This window comes from Brassica napus, chromosome A10, assembly GCF_020379485.1.
Source record: "Brassica napus cultivar Da-Ae chromosome A10, Da-Ae, whole genome shotgun sequence".
Taxonomy (NCBI): domain Eukaryota; kingdom Viridiplantae; phylum Streptophyta; class Magnoliopsida; order Brassicales; family Brassicaceae; genus Brassica; species Brassica napus.
The window spans coordinates 3,871,841-3,894,709 of NC_063443.1; the positions used below are offsets into that span (position 1 = coordinate 3,871,841).

General features: G+C 31.0%; 2 protein-coding genes across 2 annotated transcripts; one reads left to right on the forward strand and one right to left on the reverse strand.

Annotated features, from left to right (window-relative positions):
• The first annotated feature begins 236 nt into the window (after positions 1 to 236).
• On the forward strand, positions 237 to 2,731 carry LOC106454047 (cysteine proteinase RD21A-like). The gene is made up of 5 exons (XM_013896230.3): positions 237 to 768; positions 1,405 to 1,640; positions 1,722 to 1,862; positions 1,946 to 2,395; positions 2,468 to 2,731. Exons 1-5 carry the CDS (start codon positions 309 to 311, stop codon positions 2,552 to 2,554), a joined length of 1,374 nt encoding a protein of 457 aa, XP_013751684.2. The 5' UTR covers positions 237 to 308; the 3' UTR covers positions 2,555 to 2,731.
• Positions 2,732 to 9,863: 7,132 nt separating this feature from the next.
• Positions 9,864 to 20,990, reverse strand: LOC106454046. The gene is made up of 7 exons (XM_022689496.2): positions 20,414 to 20,990; positions 20,230 to 20,316; positions 19,763 to 19,999; positions 19,491 to 19,649; positions 19,350 to 19,403; positions 19,105 to 19,248; positions 9,864 to 19,003 (listed from the first exon to the last, which is right to left on the reverse strand). The coding sequence occupies exons 1-7, from the start codon at positions 20,558 to 20,560 to the stop codon at positions 18,620 to 18,622; spliced, it is 1,212 nt and encodes a 403-aa protein (XP_022545217.2). The 5' UTR covers positions 20,561 to 20,990; the 3' UTR covers positions 9,864 to 18,619.
• Between the last annotated feature and the right edge of the window lie 1,879 nt (positions 20,991 to 22,869).

The window sequence follows — 22,869 nt, forward strand, 5'->3', positions numbered from 1 at the left end:
GTGTAGATTGGGGTTCAACTTGTTTCATATCACTTTTAATCCTTTGCGTTCAGAGCAGATTACAAATGAGTTTTCCTATCTCAATTGGACATTCTAGTGAAATTCAGAACTAGTCACCATTATTTTGGAAATTAATAAGAAGAGCAACAAAAACAAACACAAAAATAGAATAACGAAAAATTTATTAAAAAAAAAAAACAATTATTAGGCTTATCTCATTTGGCTTTATATATACCACACCACAACCTCTTGTCCATCGTATCTTTCATCATCTTTTCTTCTTCTCCAAAGAAAAATAGTGAAGAAAAATGAAGCTCCTTAACTCAGCTACCGTGATCCTCTTCTTAGCGATGATCGTGGTATCATCAGCGATGGATATGTCAATCATTTCCTACGACAAAAACCACCACACCGTCTCTTCCAGAAGCGATGTCGAAGTTTCAAGACTGTACGAGGAGTGGGTAGTGAAACACGGGAAGGCTCAGAATTCTCTTACAGAGAAAGATCGACGGTTCGAGATCTTTAAAGACAACCTCCGCTTCATAGACGAACACAACGGGAAGAATCTTAGTTACAGATTGGGTCTTACGAAGTTCGCGGATCTCACTAACGATGAGTATAGATCCATGTACCTCGGGTCTAGGCTCAAGAGGAAAGCCACGAAGACTAGCCTTCGCTACGAGGCGCGTGTAGGTGACGCTATCCCGGAGAGCGTTGACTGGAGGAAGGAAGGTGCCGTGGCTGAGGTCAAAGATCAGGGAAGCTGCGGTAAGTTCTTTATTTGTGAGAAATATTTTCTTTTTAACTTCTAAATATAGTAATATCTGTCTGGTTCGTTCAGAAAGTATTGGAACTTGTGGGGAAAGACATATTTGCCCCTTCCAAGCATGCTGTGTGAGGGTGTGAGTTCCCATAGTAGTCTCCACTTGTGACTTTTACTGAGAGTAAATAATTTCTGTTTCAAATTCAAAAAAAAAAAAAAAAACTGAGTAAATAATTTTGCATGCCTGAAAATACAAAATAAATAAGTTTTTATGAAGCAAATATTACGCGTTAAGACCAAATGAGTAGTCACTAACTTGCTTAGCCACAAAAATATTGAGTTAAATTATCACTGAAACAACAAAACCAAGTTTTATGAAACAAATATTACGAGTTAAGACCAGATTGTTTTCTTTTTAAAGTTGAGACAAAGATGAGTAAGTCTTAAATATGTTCTTGGTCTTATTTTCGAACCATTAACTTGCTTAGTCACAAAATATTGAGCTAGTTGGTGATTGATTGTGTTTGTTTTCATAAGGAAATTTGATATTAGTAGGTGTGTTTATGTTTGATGTTAATGGTTTATCATGAGCTGATGTTAATGACTTACGAATCAACTAATTTAATTCTGTATTAATGAAGGGAGTTGTTGGGCGTTTTCAACCATCGGAGCAGTGGAGGGCATAAACAAGATCGTGACAGGAGACTTAATATCCTTGTCTGAACAAGAATTGGTTGATTGTGACACTTCATACAATGAAGGTTGTAACGGAGGTCTCATGGACTATGCTTTTGAGTTCATTATAAAAAACGGCGGAATCGATACAGAGGAAGATTATCCTTACAAGGGTGTTGACGGACGTTGTGACCAGACCAGAGTTAGTGTTTTGTTCTTTAATAATAATTCTAAACAACCTGTGGATGATTTTTGTTTCACCTTTGTTGGTTTATTGCTGCAGAAAAACGCTAAAGTTGTTACAATCGATTCATATGAGGATGTGCCGGCTAACAGCGAAGAATCATTAAAGAAAGCACTTTCTCACCAACCAATCAGCGTCGCCATTGAGGGTGGTGGTCGTGCGTTCCAGCTCTATGATTCGGTATGTATTTTAATCATTTTCTCTTAGTTCTTAGGAGTTTGATGATTTGACTAAACTGTTTGTATGCGTTTTTCTTTCCAAAGGGTATATTCGATGGAATTTGTGGAACAGATCTAGACCACGGAGTTGTGGCGATCGGATACGGAACAGAGAATGGCAAAGACTATTGGATTGTGAAAAACTCATGGGGAACAAGTTGGGGAGAGAGCGGATACATAAGGATGGAGCGCAACATTGCGTCTTCAGCAGGAAAATGTGGAATCGCTGTTGAGCCTTCTTATCCGATCAAGAATGGCCAAAACCCACCAAACCCTGGACCTTCACCTCCATCTCCCGTTACGCCTCCGACCCAATGTGACAGTTACTACACATGTCCTGAGAGCAACACTTGTTGTTGTCTTTTTGGTTATGGAAAGTATTGCCTTGCTTGGGGATGTTGCCCACTAGAAGCAGCCACATGTTGTGATGACAACTATAGTTGCTGCCCTCACGAGTACCCCGTTTGTGACCTTGATCAGGGAACTTGTTTAATGGTAAGTTTTGCTTCTCCCACTTCTTAGGGAAACAACATATTAATGGTAATTTTTTGAATATTTCATTTGCAGAACAAGAACAGTCCGTTCAGTATCAAGGCCATAAAGCGCAAGCCCGCAACACCATTCTGGTCACAGAGCAGGAAGAACATTGCGTAAGAAGTTGGTGACACTGCACATTTGTTTCTTCAGAGAGAATTCTGACTCATATGAGCAAGAGATATCTGAAGAGATTTGTCAAATTATTGTATGTTGTTGTTTATGACATAAGGATACATAAAAATGCAGCTGTTGGGTATTGTGTATATATTAAAAACCATAAGTTGCTTTTAGTCTCTTAGTTGGGTTTCATTGATATATAAAATTTACTAGGTGATTTTCCCGTGCTCATGCACGGGTATAAATATTTCTAAAATAAAAATATTATAATAATTGATTGCTATTTATTTTTGATTTTAAATTAATTAGTAATTTGTATGCATCATTTATATTAATAATATTCTATTAATTTAACTATACATATGATTTATATATGTTATATCCAATCGGTTTTGTTTTTTTTTATAGTCGATTTCGTTATCATTTGGGTAAATTTGATTCTATCTCTGAATTCAACTGTAATTTTTTATATTCTAAATATATTAAAATTTGATTAATTTCTTATTTACATTTAGGTGGTTATTGTCTTAGATATGTAAATATATTTTTAATGAATATTATGTATAACTCAAGATATATTGTGCTTAGAACAAAATTAAAAAAATAAACTAAAGTGTTTGATTCCAAATTACATAAATTAATACAACGATAATATTTTGAAGTCTCATGTATATATATAAATTTAAAAAAAAAAACTAAATTGTAACAGGTGGTTAATATTTTATTTTCATTTTGAATATGTTTTGAGTTGTCCTATGATTTATATTTATAAAATAAATTATTATTCTTATAAAATTTTATATTCTTATCGTAGTTAAATCTATGATTTTAGATATAAGTTGGATTAGTCGAGTCACTCATGTTGTGAGTATATTGAGTTACATATATTTTTTCAAATTCAAAGCGAAGTATAATTATTTTTATTATAATCAAGTTAAATCAAATCAATTTTATTTATCATTTAAATGTGCATGTATTTTCATAATATTTATCAAATTATATGTTGATGTTTTAAAAAAAAATAGAAAATAAAGCGATGATCCATAGGAAATTACATGCATAAGTAGCTGATACATTTTTGGAAGCTCATGAACATATATCAATATTTATAATAATTAAAATATTTTATAAATTCTAAATAACTTTATGCTTTTCATTTATTGAATGTAAACTGAAATTTATTTTAATTAATCTTAAAAATGAGAATTCAGATTTGCTTTGGTATTTTAATTATGGTTCTATTAAGTTTCACAAACATAAAAACATAAAATTTAAAATCAAATTTAGTATTAAAAAACAAATAACTTTAATAATGATAAAATATAATATATCTACCTCATTAAACTATTTTGTAACTATGTGATCAACCGATTTTTATTTTTAAATTTTATTTTTAGTTTTTAATATCTCTTAAAAATAAGCAGTAAACAAATTTGTGATTGTGTTTGAAAATAATATTATATAAGTAAAATATATTTATCGATTTTTTTGTTGAAATTGAAAGATATTATAGTCAACTACATATATGAAAAATAAATAAAACATTTCAATAATACTAATAATAAACTATTTTTAGTCAATTAAACATATATCAGTTTATGTTACTTAATTATTTTATGTAATCATATAAGAAAGTAGATAGATATATAAAAATATTTATATGACTTTAATTTTTTTTGTATTTTTTAAAATTAATATTTCTTTTTCTAATATAAAGATTATCTGTGTAAATATTGTTTAATGAAATCACATTATATACAAATTTATATTTTTCATCTAAGAAAATATAGATATAAAGAAAGTATTTTATGACTTCAAAAGTATATTTTATGTTATTTAAAAATATTTTGTAAATGTAATATTACTTTTTGTTGAACTTTACTTTTTATGAAATCATATTATATATACATATGTTTTTGTTTTTCAATTCAATTTTTTAACATCATAAAAAAATTCCTTTTTGTTATATGTATAAAGTTTTTGGAAAATTTTAAAAAGGAAACTAAAATAAATAAATAAACAATAGTATTTTAAATGTAATATTTTAACTCATTAAGGGTATCATTGTAATCAAACATCGAAAGAGTTAACGTGAGAGCGACACATAAGAAACTAACTCCTCAAATAATATTATAGAGATTGTTAACTTGAAAAGGTGTACAATAATACAATCTGGAAATAATTAAAATCATGGTCACTTTTTATCTTTTATATCATAATAGGTCACTTATTGCTACACATATATTTTCTTTCAACAACCTATTGAATCAACTAAAATATACTAACCATAACTTTAAAGCTTATTGACCTAACTAGAGAATAAGCAGGAATTAACCTCAGCCACACATCTTATCTCCTATCAGAAGGACAAGATTAATTCTACTACATTTTGACAAGACATATATGTTTCATTTTGTGACCATTAGATCTATGGTTGTAGCTTTATTATGAACTAGGTGGACGGCGCCCGCACGCTTATGCAGGCTTAAATATGATCCTTAGATTTGATGTTTACATTTCTCTATAATTTATGATTATCAGTTGTATTATCTTTTATTAAATTATTATTTATGTATATGAAAGCTATCATTTTTGTTAATATGAAGACATACATATGTTAATCTATCATTTATGAATATGTAATATATCATTATGAATGTTTATATGTAGTATAGGTGGATCGCATGCACGACTGTGCGGGCATAAATATGATCCTTAGATTTGATGCTTACATTAAAATATGTATTCTCTTATGTTAGCTTATCATATATGTATATGAAAGCTATCATTTTATGTAGTATGAAGACATTATTATGTTAACATATAATGTATATATTAAATCTTGATCCGTCCTTTGCAAGCGCATAATATTTTATGCAAAACGTGAAATATTTTATGATGAAATTGTTTTAATAACTTAACAAATATTTTGTTAATTTGTAATAATTTTGTGCATTTAAAATATTTTTGCATTTAAATCAGTGCTTTTAAATTTGACTCAAACCCGCAGTAAAACCAGTTATTCCGGTGATCCGATAATTCGATTTACAGTTTTAAAAATATACATATTTTAAAAATCACTAAAACCCGAGACTAACCGATTGAATCAATGGATGACTGATATGTAATCAAATTTGATTTTTAAATTTTTATAGTTTCATAGTTTGTCACTTCTTAATCCAAATTTTAAAGTTTATTGTTTTGCAATTTTATGAAATTATGACGTTTCTACAAAAACTTTATAGAGAAAACTATAGATATAAAATAAGTAAAAACTATATATATATCTCTTGATCATATTACTCATTTTTATATAGCTTAATTAATTTTATTATAATTGTTTTGTGTAATTTATTTTGTTAATAATTTAGTTTATATTATAATCGGTTTAAATTTGCTGTTAACAATTAGTGTTAAGCATTTTTCTTTAGATAACATATATTTTGAATTTTTTTCATAATTGCCTTTGTTGTTATATTTACTATACAATGTATAATGTTTATATATTTTTTTATGTAATGGCTGTTACTGAATTATTATGTTACTTAAATAAATGATATAACCATTATTTAGGAAAGATAAATAAAATAATCTGTTAATTTTATTGATTTATTATTGATTGAAAATTTTTATAGTATGTAAACCTGTAAAAATAAGTTCTATTTCTTTTCGTTGTTTCATAAATTATTTGAATTTTCAAATTATTTAATTTATCTAAATAATTTGAAAGAAAATTGCAAGAAATTATTAAAAAGATGAAATCTTATATTTTATATTGTTTGGACTCATGATTAACTATAGTGTTGATTGGAAACATGAATAGTAGTATAAAAATATATTGTTTGGAAACATAGTAGTATGAAGAAAAGAATATTATTGATTTAGTGTGGGTTTAAATATAATGTAGAAAGATGTATTTAGTTTGAAAAACTTACAAAATAAAAGCTAAGCCCGAGTTTCTGTTTTAATAAGATAGATGATCCAGATTCATCATATCTTTTAAACACATCATCATCTTCATCAGATGTTTTTTTGTCCAGATAATTCCAAAAATCCCAACCATCGATCATTATGGGTTCATCTGATATTTTGTAAGATTTCCAGAACATGTAACTTAATATGATGTTTATGTGTACATCAACTTTATATGATATCCATGTGTACACCACTTTTTATGATGTCTATGTTGTACATGTGTGTTGTGTACATCAATTTTATATGATATCCATGTATACAACAACTTTATACGATTTCCAGATATACATCATTCATTTATCTTTCGTTGCAATGAATATTAATTAGTAATTAAATAAAAAGAAAATAATAAGATCCATTATTAAAAGACATAAAGTTATATAAACGAGTGTTGTGAAAATGAAAACAAAAAGATTAATTAAGTAAAATCAACATGCATATAATTTTGTGATTCAAAGAAATGAAGATTTATGACTCTTGTCCATGAACAAACAACCATCTATATCCTCAAGATAAGACCATGAACCTAGCCATCCTCCTTGCCCTCCCCATACTCTATCATACACCAGACCAACAAAGCCGACTGCAAGCCTGCAACCATGGAAACACGGTAAACCAAAACGAAATCAATACACACCGCCACTAAAAACCATAAAAACATATAACTAGATCATTAGTTGTACATATGTACACCTACGTTTCTAATGTACACATGTACATCACATGTTATATGTACAACCTTAAGCGTGTGTACAGGTGTTCAGCTAGTTACCTAATGATCATGCTCATCATCTAGCACCTCCGCTGAGAAATTACACCTCCTCACCGATAACTTAAAAAAGCTATCCAAAGCAAGAACCCAACAGCCTCTCCATCTCGTCGATCCCTTCTAGCACATCACTCACCAGAAATAGGTACTCCAGCGACAAATAACAGTTATTCCTCTTACTCGGGAATCAGTCGGTCGGAAACAGACGCGTCGGTAACCTTTCATTCACTGATTCCTCCTATCTTGGCGCAACCTATGCAACATGCCCACACACTTATCAAGTTCAAGCCACACTTTCGTACAAACACTAAAACTGACCAAAATTGGAAAAACAAAACTCACTATCGGCTATCTCTTTTCCTGATGGCTTTCTCTTCGCCGTCATTATCGATTTCGCATGAATCCACCACTTAATTCTCCGTTGTCAGTTATTTTCTCCGTTCTTTTTGCTATCGGAAGATGAGATTAGGTTTAGGAGAGAGAAAAACACTATTAACAAAATATAATTTTTTACGGGCCCGAAGTCCTTTTATTAAACATACTCAACTTCTTCAAGAGTCCACCAATCAGAATCTGGTATTTTCAAAATTCAAACCCACTGAGCAGAAAATTATGGTCTTTTATTGAAATGTCCATGTCTAGTTTTATTTTTGAAGGGTCAAAGAAGTCTTCAACACCCAAAATGTGTCCTAGTAGCACAATGTGCTTTTCAGTGTCTAGTTTTTTTTTTTTTTACTCTGTTCCTTTTGAGGACATAAGGTACTTTCTCTCTATATATAATCATTACTTTCTCTCTATATATTAAGGGGCTGTTTGTTTCACCTCTGTCATCTCCATCCACCCGATCCATTTGTATGATCCATCCAGATGATCAATTCAGATTTTATGTGACTGTTTGTTTGTCCATCCAGATGTCTCATCTGTGATAAATTTATGTTCGTTTCTTTATTTTCATTTTCATCCATAACAAATTACTTATATATCCATGTTTTGATATGTTTGATAATAATTTTAAATATATTGACTTTTATTATTTAGTATAAAATATATTTACACTGAAATTATTTTAAAATTAAACTTTTCGGTTTTGCTGGAAAATGAATTTTTTTGATTTTGGCGGAAAAATGTTTTTTTTTAGTTTAGGCGGAAAACACAATTTTTGATGTTGGCAGGAAAAACTTTTTTTTTTGTTTTCGCGGGAAAACAAGATTTTACGGTTTTGACGAGAAAATGGGATTTTCTGGTTTTGGTGGGACAATGAGATTTTTCGGTTTTGCGAGAAAATGAGTTTTTTTGGTTTTTGTCGGGAAAACACGATTTTTTTTTTGGTTTTGGGGAAAATGCTATTTTTTTTTGTTTTGGCGGGAAAATATGATTTTCGGTTTTTGCGAGAAAACAAGATTTTTATGATTTTTTCAAGAATAGAGATTTCGAGTTTTGACGGGAAAGCGTTTTCAGCGGGAACGCGAGATTATATTATTGGGAAAACGTGATGTTTTGATTTTGGCGAAAAAATAAGATTTTAGGGGTTTTGCGGGAATGAAAATTTCCAGTTTTGACGTGAAAGTTTTTTTTTTGTTTTTTTTGCGGGAAATTGAGATTTTATCATTCTTTGCGGGAAAACGCGAGTTTTTAATTTTGGCGGGAAACTGCGTGTTTTTGTTTTTAGCCGGGAAGTCAGATTTTTGTTTATTTTTTGCCGAAAAACAACATTTACAAGTTTTAGCGAAAAACATGTTTTTCTTGTGTTAGCGGAAAAAAAAAATTCCAGCTCTCGCGGGAAAACATGATTTTTTTTTGTATCATCGGGAAAGCGAGATTTTTCGGGTTTGGTGGAAAAATGTGAATATTCAGGTTTGGCGGAAAAATGTTTTTTTCGGGTCTTGTGGGAAAAATCTGATTTTCGCTTTTGATATGAGAACATGATTTTTTTTAGTTTTGACAGGAAACAAGATTTTTGGTTTTTGTTGGAAAACAAAATTTTTTGGTTTTTGCGGGAAAACAAGATTTTTTTGTTTTGGCGAGAAAAATATGATTTTTTTTTGTTTTTGCGGGAAAATAATTTTTGTGGTTTTGGCGGGAAAATGGGTTTTTGCGGTTTTGTCATTTTTCGTGAGTGACAAAATGATACTAGGTTTAATCATCTGAATGACATGTACTTTTAATATCTGAACGAACAAAACTCTCATCTCTATCCAGATGGCTTATGTGGGTGGAGAAATAAACAGCCCCTAAAAAACATATTATTAAATTTGAATTGTTATATTATTTATGCACTCTAATATGCGACTGAATAACTTAATTATTTAATTGATTAATTCAACTATTAAATACTTTTAATTCTAAAATTGCAATTTAATAAATCGTACAATATCTTTTCCCAAATATTAGCATACAATTCTTTTTAATAATATCAAAATTTTATAAGAATCTAGATAAATAAATAATTTTCATAATTACTGTACGTTGATATTAGCTTTTAAATAGATGAGCAAAATTAAAATCTTGAAGCATAAAAAAAAGATATATTATTTTCAAATTTGGTATTATGTATAATAATATTTAGTAATAATTCAGAATATACTATAAAGATTTGGTTACAATGGTTAAGGAACCTAATGCATGACCAAAATTCTTTACAAAGCTGAAGGAGATAGCTGCACAATAAAGAAGTTTTTGATCCTTCACGATTTTTCACCTATTTCGAATTCGGAATGCAATTGCATATTCTTTAGCTAGTAGAACAGCTGGATCATTTCATATGAAATTATTTTATTGGTTATTCTATTCTTCTTTGTTTACTAAGAGACTACCTCTTATTTAAATAATAAAACGACTAAGAAAAAAAAGAAGCTAATGCTAAGGAAAAACAAATCAAAATAATTATACTTGTAGTTGTTTCTTCTTGCCATTTACTTAAATAACTTTTCCATGATTGTCTTTTATCTAATTTCTCACCAAATCTTCTAATTTAAAGTAGACAAGATTTTGTTAATGCGTATTATTATGGATTGAAATTGAGTCCGGACATATATACATGCAATTAATGTAATCATATACTCTTTTAGTTTCATAAAGATGCATGTTTTTATAGAAAAAATAAATTTAAAAGATATTTTTTTCTGTTTTTCATGAATTTTTATTAATTAATAATGATTAATTATATATTTCAAAATTTAGTTGCATTTATTGAATTCTTATCGACTTAAATTTGTGAAAATAAGTAATCACAAAAATATAGATAATTAGGGAGTGTATGCGCATCGCACGAAATATTATTTTATTGTCGTTAAGTATGAAATTTTTGAATGATGTGATTATATGGTTAATATTTATTTGTGAACAGCATGATTTAGTATCTTATTGTGTTATCTAGTATTAAGTTATAGGTTAATATATTATGTATTTGTCTTTTCAATAATGTGTTGTTGTGTGTATAATAGTAATTATTAGTGGTGAATTGAGCTTCTGGTGTAAATCATATTAAATTTCAATAAATTTGCATTTAAACATTTTTTTTAATTTTAACATTAACGGTTTCAACGTCAAAATTGTATTTCATATTTTTATATTTTGAACATTGTTCTTTTTTTAACAACGTCGAACATTATTCTCCTAAGATTTTTTCCGCCTCTGCATATTTTGATTTGAGGCGTCACCATCTATGTATTTTGTTTATATTTTCGGTGTGGGTGTTTCTTACCATCACCGGAAAAGGACTCAGTTTCGTTTCTCTTGTTTTTCCTCATTTTTTCTCTTGTGAGATTATCTGATATTTGTTGTAGATAAGGTTTATAAGTTCCTAGTTGTGCGGTTGTTTCTCATGATGTTGTACGCTGTTTTGGTCAATATTAATCCTCTTCTTCCTTTTATTTGGCTAATTTTAGGAACTACATCTCCTTGGGTTGGGTCAGACTTTAGTTGTATTTTATGTTATCTTCCTCGTAGTTGGCTTGCCGTTGAAAGTCTCTGCTCGTCTTGGTTTTCAAAATCTGGTTTTTGGTGATCTGATTTTTATGTTCTCTTCATAATTCGAGGCTGGCTCCACAGTTTGCTGATTTTGTCCAGTCTCTTTTTCTCTTTTTGTTCTTCATCTTGTTGCACTTCTCATTGCTGGTTGCGTCTCTGGTGGCTCTCCATTTTGCCATGTTTGCCACTCCAGGTTTGAATAGTATTTTCATTTGTGTATGTTTTGTGGGCTTGGAAGATTTCTTGTCTCAACCTTGAGCTTTGGTTTCTCTGTGGTTAGCTTCCATTCTTCCTCCTTTAGGTTGTATTTCTTCTTCTTATACTTCCCTTGGTATATGTGCGTGGAGTTAATCTCTTGGAGCTTTCGTCTCTTCTATTCAGAGCTTTGTGGTTCTTCATTGGCTTGGCGCCTTGTGTGTGGTTGTTTTGTTTGTGAGGTGCTTCTTATCTCTTAGCTAGTGGTTGTGCTTTAGGCATGTGTTTTCCTGCTTCGTGGTAACTTTGGTCTTCCGGTGATTATTCTTCCTCTGATCCGCTTTTTTGGTTTTTTGGAGTTGTCTTTGATCGCGTTCATTTGTGTTCCACAGTTTGCTGATTTTGTGTAGTCTCTTTATCTCTTTTTGTTCTTTTATCTCATTACAATTTTCATCACTGGTTGCGTCTTTGGTGGCTTTCCATTTCGCCATGTTTGTCACTCCAGGTTTGGATAATATTTTCCTTCGTGTATGTTTTTGTGGGTTTGGAAAATTATTTTTTGTCTCAAACTTGAGCTTTGGTTTCTCTGTGGTTGGCTTCTATTCTTCCTTCTTTAGGTTGTTTTTCTTCTTCTCATGCTTTCTTTGGTATAGATGGAGTGATTAACACTCTCGGTCACTTTTTCTCTTTTTATTACATTTTAGGTACATTTCTACTCCTGAGGTAGTTTGTTAAAGAGAAAAGACCACATTACCCATAACTAAAAGAAACTAAAAACCTTCTTTTCAATTAGAGCAAACCCACATGCTTTCAGATTTTAATCACTTTAAAAATTAAAATGCTTCTTTTTCCTTTTTTAATGTGAACCACACAAACATATTTGACTTTTTATATTTTCTTTATCAAATTTCACCCACTACAGAGCATCAGCTAATTGTTCTGTCGAAAGAATAAATCTGAAGTAGTAGCAGGTGCGACGAGGAAGACGGTGTTAATCGGAATATCACTAATAGAACCTAGGGAATTTTTGATTGTAACAGGTTAAAACTCAAGAATTATGAGAAATTTTGTTTTTTTTTCTCATGTGTTGGCTTTAATCGAAATGTATGCAATATGTGTAAGGTTTGGAGGTAGAACGCCAAAAAAATAAAAAAAATGCATGAAGAAAATCTATGGCGGCTCCGATATATAGTTGCAGAAATCATGGGAAACCCTAATATGAAGATGATGACATAATTACAAAATTGCCACTCTTCAAAAAAATTTAGCACAAATGAGCAATACCGGTAATAGAACCTAGAGCCTGAGAGTTGGAAGAAAAGCCCTTTTACCGCTAGTCTACGCAAACATTTCATTTTTCTAATTGTATTTTAAACGATTATATATGTTGCTTACATTGATGTTGTTATATGTTTGTACATGTGTACAAGCTTTATTGTGTACAATGTTTTGTCGGTATACACATGTACAAATTATATATGGTGTACACATACGTTTTTGTTGCAAAAACTTCTAATTTTATGAATAGACCAATCTAAAAGGAATAATTTGTCTGAATGTGTACAAGTAGTATAAATTTTACTGGTTTTAAGTAAACAAACTTGATACCATAACGATTTCGTGTTGCTTACATTGATGTTGTTATATGTTTGTACATGTGTACAATTTTTATTGTGTACAATGTTTTATCGGTGTACACATGTACAAAGTATATATGGTGTACACATACGTTTTTGTTGCAAAAACTTCTAATTTTATGAATAGACCAATCTAAAAAGAATAATTTGTCTGAATGTGTACAAGTAGTATAAAGTTTACTGGTTTTAAGTAAACAAACTTGATACCATAATGATTTCGTGTTGCTTACATTGATGTTGTTATATGTTTGTACATGTGTACAAGCTTTATTGTGTACAATGTTTTGTCGGTGTACACATGTATAAATTATATAATTTTTGGTGTACACATACGTTTTGTTGCAAAGACTTCTGATTTTATGAATAGACCAATTTAAAAGGAATAATCAACCAAAATGAACATCAGTTGAGGATGTGGGACACATTAATGATTAATGAAAAACTAGTGGTTAGTTTGTTCAAACAAGGGAGACTCATAATGACATATAAAAAACGAACCTTCAAAGATGCTAGATCGGAATCTTTTTAGTGGATAAAAAATCAATTTTGATTCAAACAAGGGAGACTCATAATGACATGAAAAAACGACACCAAGTTTTCAAAAAAAAAAATTGATATGTACATACGACCCTATAATCATCAGTGTACAAACCAGAGTATGCACGTTAGAATTATGGCAGAGATGGTAGAGAATGTTGGTGGAGACGGTGGTGCGGTGACAGAGACGGCAGAGAATGGTTGTGGAGACGATGGAAAACGGCGTAGGAAACGCCATAGATGAAAGCACATGTCTTTTTGTCTAATGATGCAAGATCTGAAGCCAAAATATCCACACAGAGGCTCTAAAGCATCATAATGCCCACATCTATTAGGGAATCTTCGTAATAGTTGACCACAAAATACACTCAATTCAAGTTCAATAAAAAGAAAGGATAAAACATGTAGAAAGACAATAAAACGATTTACCCAGAAATAATAGTAAATGGTTGACTCGTTCAGATGACTCGTTAAACCGACTAAACCGAGTTAACTCGGTGGCCTTGAAACTCAGATCACCAACAAAAACGGAGAGATTAGTCAACCAAAATCAATGTGATGAAGAAGAGACTGGTTATATGGATCGAGAACGGCAACGTCGGAAGGTGCAAGAGCAGTGGAGGAGTTCGGTGATAAGTTCGAGATTCCAAGATGAGTGATTTCTTAGCTGCAATGAAGATGTGGGATGGATTCAAAGGAAAGGCTATGTTCTTTGATGATTGAAGTGGAGGAGAGCGTGATTTAAAAGATTTTGTTTTGTTCAGAGAGATTAACGGCGAAGAAAATAGAAAGAAGAAGTAATTTTTTTCTGTTTAAGTTTAATTATTCTTAAGTGAAAATACAAAGAAAATATTTAAACTTAATTGGTTGAGTTTTCATAATAAAAAAGGGCAGTGTCGGGTTTTTGTGGGTTGGGAAAATGTAAAGTTGCATTGGAAGAGTGAAAATGTGTGTGAGTAGTTGAAAGTGTCTCAACATGTAATAAAATGTGCAAAAGTGACCTTGAATGTAATACTTTCGTATAGATGTGTGGAGTTAGTATGTTGGAGCTTTGGTCTCTTCTATTCAGAGTTTTGTAGTTCTTTATTGGCATGGACGCTTTGTATGTGGTTGTTTTGGTTTTGAAGTCTTTCTTACCTCTTAGCTGGTGGTTGTGCTTTAGGCAGGTGTTTTCCTGCTTCGTGGTGACTTTGGTCTATCGTTGATTATTCTTCCTCTGATTTGTTTTTTTTTTGGTTTTCTGGATTGGTGTTTGATCGCGTTCATTTGTGTTCCAGACTTTTATTGAGTTAATGCTACTATAATATTTTGTTTTTTCTTTGTGATGCGGAGATTTAGGTTTAAATATGTGTTGTATTCTAGTTTTTTTGTTTAGTTATTTTATAATTTTTAATATTCAAATAATTTTATAATTTGTAATAAAATAATAGAAAATAGTAAAAAATAATAAAATAATAAAAGTTTATGTTATTTTTTAGTTCTGAATAAATAAAATATTTAAAATATATTTATATAATTTAATTTTTTTCTTTATTCATCTTCAATTTTACTGACCAATAAAATAAATTATAAAACTTCATATATTAATGATTAGTGTTAAAAAGTTTATAGTGCACAATTAGAAAATATTATGTCAAATTGCAATAGAGTAGAAAAAGAAGGAACTACAATATAAAAACAAAAAATATATGGGGACACATGTCATCAAACCCTCCTGCCACTTGTCATAAGAAGTAAAAAAATTAACTTTATATATATTGATAACTTAAAATATGCTTTATTATTTTTTTTGATGAAATTTCAAATTTATTGATCTATCAAAAGAATGTTATGTACAAATGCTCAATGCTGTAAAAATGACATCAGTGCAAAATATGCTTTATTATTATATGTGAACATCTAAAACATGCATCATTTATAAAAAAGAATTGAATAGTTTTTACAGGTAGGAAAAATGAAAATATCTTAAATTAATGTATTTTATATTTACATTTATTTTCTCTGGTTATGTTGCTATTGTGGACTTTACGCAGTTGATCAGTTCTTCTATAATATATACAACAAAATTTAGTATATTCTTATTTACGTACATTTTAAAATTTTAGGCAGAATTAGATCAATAAATAGAACTCAGTCATAATTAACCAATACCACAAGAAAAACTGTATATAGCTTTTGATTTAAATTTTAAACTCCAATCCTTAAAATTTACCTTCAAATATCCCACATATATTAATCGAGAAATATGTAAAAAATTGTAACATTAAGTTTGTAATAATTACAAAAGGTCATTGCTGAGTTGTCAGTTAATTAAGATGACAATTTATCTTATGTAGCAGCTTTACAATCAATTGAAAAAATTTTGGTCTAAAGTCCAATTACTAGGAAACATTATATTAACCAAAAATATAAAAAAGCGTGTATTTTCTCTCTTAAATAAACGCTATGGAGTTACCTAATATGATCAATATATATATGGTAGTTAATGATTATTAATAATAAAGATTTGATAAAAAAATTCATCCTTTTTCATTTTTTTAATTTTATATTATTAAAAGAAATTAAATAATCACATTAACCATATAATAAAAAATTTTGATTTTTTCTTATATGTTATATTTTGAATTTCTTAAAACAACTTTTAATTACAAAAAAAATGTTAAAAATCTTTTTGAAAATTTTGTGATCAATGACTTAATATTTTTGTTATAACAAGATACAAATGAAGATATAATCGTATTAGTATGAATTTTATTTAATAGATATTGATATTATGAATGTACTTGTTTCCTAGGTATGCTACATTGCCTTTTTTAAGTTCCCTCTATGTTCAGATAAAGATCTTGAGTGATTGGTTTTATCTGTTTATCTTTATGGGGCTTACTGATGGGGGGTTCATCGCAGCACATCCCTTTGAGCCAAATCAATTTGCAGTTGGGCTTACTGATGGTTGGGTTCATGTGATCGAACCACAAGGACCAGAAGGGAAGTGGGAAATGTCTACCGCCAGAAAACGGTGCGGGACCTAGCGTCTCCTCATAAGTTATGAGTCATAACCCGCGTCAGACCAACAGCCGAGCTGAGGTGAGGTTCTGAATCAGCAAAGCTCCGCACCATGATGCAGCCTACCAAGTTATTATGTATTTACTCATTCATACTAGGTGAAAGATGAAAGCAATAGAAGTGTCTTCCGTTAATTGTAGTGTTTTGCTTGTTCCCAGATGGATGTATAAGGGTTGTATGTGGTTTCTTTCACTTGTATGGTCTGACATGAATATAAGGGCTCGTTTGCATGTACTTCTGGAAAGAAAACTAAATAAAATGTAATGTACCGCCAAAGACAAATGACCAACGTGTAAATCTAATGTAATACCACCAAATGTAGCACCAACCTAAATGAAATCTAATGACCATAGCCTTAAACTAAATTGAAACTCATCAATTAAGTGGACATGTTTTAGAATTATGCACCCATCTAATTATAAATTCTACATGTGTGTTTCTTCCTTGGCCGTTTTTTGATGTGATCCATGTTTCTCCAATCAATAAGGATTGCAACAAGTGATTAAACCACCATGAAAGGGGATAATTTGATAAGGAAGAAAAGATGGATGAAAGAGATGACGACAATTACCAAAAGTTTCCATAATTCTGATCTTGACTAACCTAAAAATAAACCAAATTCGAAATTAATGTAAACCGTGTTGAAATTAAACATTAAATTAAGTTTGGTTTACATATTCTCAGATTTCCGTCACCAAATATGCCAAAATATAAATTAAATAGTATGCCACCACTTAAAATAAAAAGTCTACAAATTTTTTTTAAGTCAAATATATAATTCTGCCATAAAAAATAAGTCGAACATAAGAAAATAAGTTGACAACAAAATCTACCATTTATAACAAATCTGCTACCTTATTCGGCATACATATCCTTAGAAATCGGTTTTCTATTCAAATCGAACAATTAAATCTTCCGTGGAAATAAATCTTCTAAGAAAGTCTAACACCACTTTAACAGTAGATTTATTCTTTATAAAAATTTTATAAACAAACTTATTACTCGATAGATTTTTTTTTGAAAATAATTCTGCCAACGATTAAATTGTAAGGGCACTTTGGTAATATATATTTTTGTTATAACTATGAGCAAAGACAATTTCGACAAAAAAAATATTCTAATAATTTTTTAAAAATATTAGTCATTCTAGTAATATCACAATTAATTTGTGTCATTTTAGTAAATTTCTCTATTTTTGCAGTATAAAAACATTGAGATGAATTTTTATATATAAAAAGTGTAGTGAAGGTCCAAAAGTGACAAATTTTGATTTTCTTCTAAAGGGACAAAACTATTAGTTTAGGTATTAATTTTCCCTAAAATAAAAAACAATCAACCGTAGTCTCTTGGTCTCGTTGTTGCATAGTGTATCCCACTGATATCTCACCGCGTCTGCTCTCTCTCTCTTTTTCTCTTTTTTTTCTCTCAGTCAAACTCTCCATCGCTCACACTATCTCTATCTCTCCTTGGACTTCATTTTCATCTCTAACTCGTCGAAGAGCATCATAGCCAGGTTCACCTTTCTCCCATGTCAGAGTACTCTCCTTCCGATTCATATTTTTATTCTGGAAATTCACTCTCTTTTGGTTTCTTTTCCGTTCCTTTCTTTATGTATAACTGTTTAGACGACACTCAATTATATATCTACTGCCATGTTATAAGTTTCTCGAACAGTTAAACCCAAAAAATGTTATAAGTTTCTAATGTTAGAGAGATAACCAGTCAAGAAACTTATATAAAGAGTCAACTAAATATTCAAGTCATTAAACTATCTGATGATTTTTTATTGCGTTTTATCGGTGTTAAGACCAAAAGGATCATTTAATAATCACTTGCAAATCACTAACACTATATGATGGTGGAAAATAACATAGATGACTGATAATGGCATAGTTACATCTACAACATGTTAATATGTAATCATGTACAATACAGATTTCGACCAGGACCACCATAAAAGAAATAATCCCCCCAGTCAGTTTCATAGGCATATCTTATATTGTAACAACTCTCTTGGGTAATGAAATATTCAGGAACACGATCATGAATTGGTTTCCATGTATTACATTCATCATATATCTTAAGTTTTCTAAAATAACTGGCTCTTTCATATCCTTCCGATGCGAAACCCCCACTTCCCATGTTTGTCATTGTATGTTGTAAATTAACTCTATAATTTGTTATTTCGCCTCCCCATGTAATATCGGTTGCCCCATTTCGTAGATGATTGAACAATATGGAAGGCCAATATCCGATAAATACATGGTGATTAAGTTTCAACCACCAGTTCCCTGTCCGGGGATCCTATGATTAAAAAAAAAAAGAAATTAGTTCTCAGCTTTGAAATATATCTGTAAGTATAATTGTTGTAGTTATATTCTGAAAGAATTTTGTATTATATTTGCCTTCCATATAGTTGTCGGAATCTCATATTGCTGACCACCTAAGGTAGAAACATGACCAATAGGTTCTCCTAAGACATATGCTTGATTGACAGGAACAAAGCCTGGACAATCAAGATTGTAGCAGCCTGAACGGTACCCATCTGCCTATTTCCATGTTAGAAAACATACATAAAGAACAATAACCATATCTATAAGTATATATTCCAACAAAATATAGCCAAAGTGAAATAATATTATCAACTTACAGTCCAGTAAACAAAGAATCTAGCGTTGTCATCACCATAACGTCCTGGATAGACCTAATTAGAAATAGCGGTTAGTGAAAGACTACAAAGAGAATACTATAATATATTTATAAATATGGAACTGAAATAAGAAGCTAAGACCTGCCAACCAAATTCAATGGTGTTAAGGTTAGAAGGAGGACCCGCCTCAAGCCACATTTGTGCTAGGCTAAATTCTCTTGGCATTTGCACATAAGGCTTCCACACATTTATAACTGCTTCAGCTCCACGAAAGATTCCATTTACGCGGAGGGTGGCATACTATATATGTTCACACACATATATGAATTATAAAATACAAATTTGTAGACATGTACGACTAAAGAGAAAGCTATGGTCTTCAAATGGTTATTGAATCATATAAAGGAATGCACCTCATGGATTTCATTAGTCGAATTGGCTGGTTTTCTTCGAGGAATGTTGTTGGGATATTTTTTGCCGTAGCTTTCTATTGATTCCGCTCGTAAAATATCTTCTCTTGTCGTTCTTCTGATTGGAATAGTATTTTGGGGACATTTTCCATTGATTGTCCAGAGTTGAGTAACTATACTCTCGTCGTCTATATTTAAAGTATCATTGTTCCATTTATCGTGGTCACCACTTGGTTTCATCTAAAACATAACATTAATATTTATATATAAACAGAGGAAAATTAAACCATATCTTAGTTCTACTAATCCGGGTTTGACAGTTTGACATGGGTGCTTATGTATCACAACTATTTGTAATGCTTTTGGAATTAGAAAGTTATATACAAAATTATCAAAATCTTATATTGAACATAATATATATGTTCATAACAAGAAAAAGTGAAACTTAAAAACCGGAAAAAAATCCAGACCTGAATAGTGTGGTTTTTAAATAAAGGATGATCATAAATAGGATGATTCTTCATATGGACACAATCTATTATACCTCCGTATGGACTCTGCATATATTAAAAGACGTACGTGTGTAAGAATTAAACGCAAATGAGATTGGTGTAATTAGGAGTAATTTTCTCTATAGGACTAAAATTAATCAACCTTGATGGATTTAACAGCAGGTTTGTTGAGTTTCTTTAAAAGTAGATCTATTTTAGCATCATGAGTATCTGAAAACTCTCCATTGATGACAATTGCTGGTATGATTAGAATGCCGAGCACAAAAGTCACTACCATTTGATTGATCATGACAATTCTATTTTGGACTGCTACTAGGTCTTCAGGTTTATATACTTAACTTAGATGAGATGATTGTGTATAGAACATCTTTATACTTTTGGTGTTTAATATCAATCCACATATAACAAAAAAAAAGAAGAAAGTAACAACTCAATATCTCTTATAATTTAATTGTGTCTTATTGCCCTTAACTTAATTCACTTTTCCAGGATTGTCTTTTACCTAGTTTCTCTCCCATCTTTTAATTAAAAGTAGACAAGATCCAATTGATCATACAGATAATTCCTTGAAATATGTTACTTCATTTTGGGCATATACACATGCTATTAATATACTCATATGGTTTACTACAGAAATGGGAAAATAAAAATATGTTAAATTAATTTATTTTCTGTATACTTTCTCCGATTCCTTGCTAGTGTGGATTTTACTCGGGCCTAACTGGTGTAACCCTAACGGTTGCAGACGTAGTTACGGACGTTTGTGAATGTGGATAGTTGCAGTTTTAAACGTTATTAAACGATCTGTTCGACTGGTACAATGGTTAGAAATTGTTGCGTTTGCGGAATAATTATGACTTGTTACTATCAAATGCAGCAATAGTTAAATAATAAATTAACAATATTCATATTTTTATATAATTATAAAAATGTTAAAAATCATATTATTATAACAAATATAAAATTTCTATATTTAAATTATATTTTTAAATTTTTAAAAATTATATAAATATTTTTGTTTTAAACTTTTATAATATAAATCAAATATATACTTCTATTTTTTCAATTTAAAATTATAATGGAATATTTTTATTTTTATATAGTTTTTTAAAAAAATTGTCCTCCCGCAACCATAAATGTTAGCTGGAACAGCTTTTGAAATTTAGAGGTTTAGAGTTGTTTAAAGCGATTTATAGAGTTGGGAAGTTCACTCAGATATTATATATTTTAGGACTTATGACCAGAACCAAGCGTGCCCTTTATCCACATTATGAGAAAAAAACATATTTACGAGAATGCCATTACTTTTTAACGCGACGTAAGCAAAAATCCGGCGACACGTAGGAATACGCTTCCGTGTTTTCATTAAGTCAGCCGTAAAAGAATACGTCTTTCATTACGGCTGGTATATGTATAAGTTTCGGTTGACTTATAATAAAATAGTTGACTTAGTAAAAAAGGCTGATTTAAGACGATCACTACAAGAAAACATTGGCATACTGAGGGAAAAAATCGTCGGTATGTCGTCGGAATAACGCTATTCCGAGGACATACCGACGAAAAAAGTCCTCGGAAATATCTCCTCGGAAATCCCTCGGAAATTTCCGATGGAATTCCGAGGAAACTAAATTCTGAGGAAACTCCGAGGATACCAAGTTCGTCGGAAGATTCCTCGGAATATACCGAGGGACGCCTTCCTCGGAATATTTCGATGGAATTCCGATGCTCCAATCCTCGGAAGTTTCGACGAAACATTCCTCGAAATGTTCATCGAGAATTTTCGAGGAACTTGGCCCTCGAAAAATTCCGAGGAACATCTTTCCCTCGGAAAATTCCGAGGAACATCTTTCCCTCGGAAAATTCCGAGGAACATCTTTCCCTCGGAAAATTCCGAGGAACTTCTTTCCTTCGGAAAATTCCAAGGAACTTATGTCCCTCGGAAAATTCCGAGGAACTTCTTTCCCTCGGAACTTATGTCTTCCACTCTTGCCAAACGGGCTGAAACCATTAGTACATAATCCAAGGTAGATATTTCTTCTCTCATACGCAAAGTCGGGATACTTTGATTGGAAATGCTTCCACGTTTTTGCATCTGAAGGATGTCTGATCACACCATCTGTTGAGTGCTCCGCATGCCATCTCATTGGTTGCGCTGTGCGTTCAGACAGATACAACCTCTGCAACCTTTCCCTAAAAGGCAAATATCACATCCTTTTATATGGCACTGGAACTCTTCCACTCGTATCTTTATAACGAGGCTTCTCATAAAATTTGTATGAAACCCGCTGTTCATCCGCCCTCCAATAAATCATGCAGTTGTCTCTGCATACATCTATTACCTGATACGATAAACCAAGACCAGCTACGAGTTTCTGAACCTCGTAGTATGAGCCAGGAGCTACATTATCTTCGGATAGAATACCTTTTACATAATCAGCAATCGCATCCACACAGTCTTCAGCCAAATTATAATCTGTTTTAATGCCCATCAATCTTGTAGCAGATGATAAAGCTGAATGACCATCTCTGCAACCTTCGTACAATGGTTGCTTTCCAGCATCCAACATATCATAAAATTTCCTATCTTCTGCATTGGGT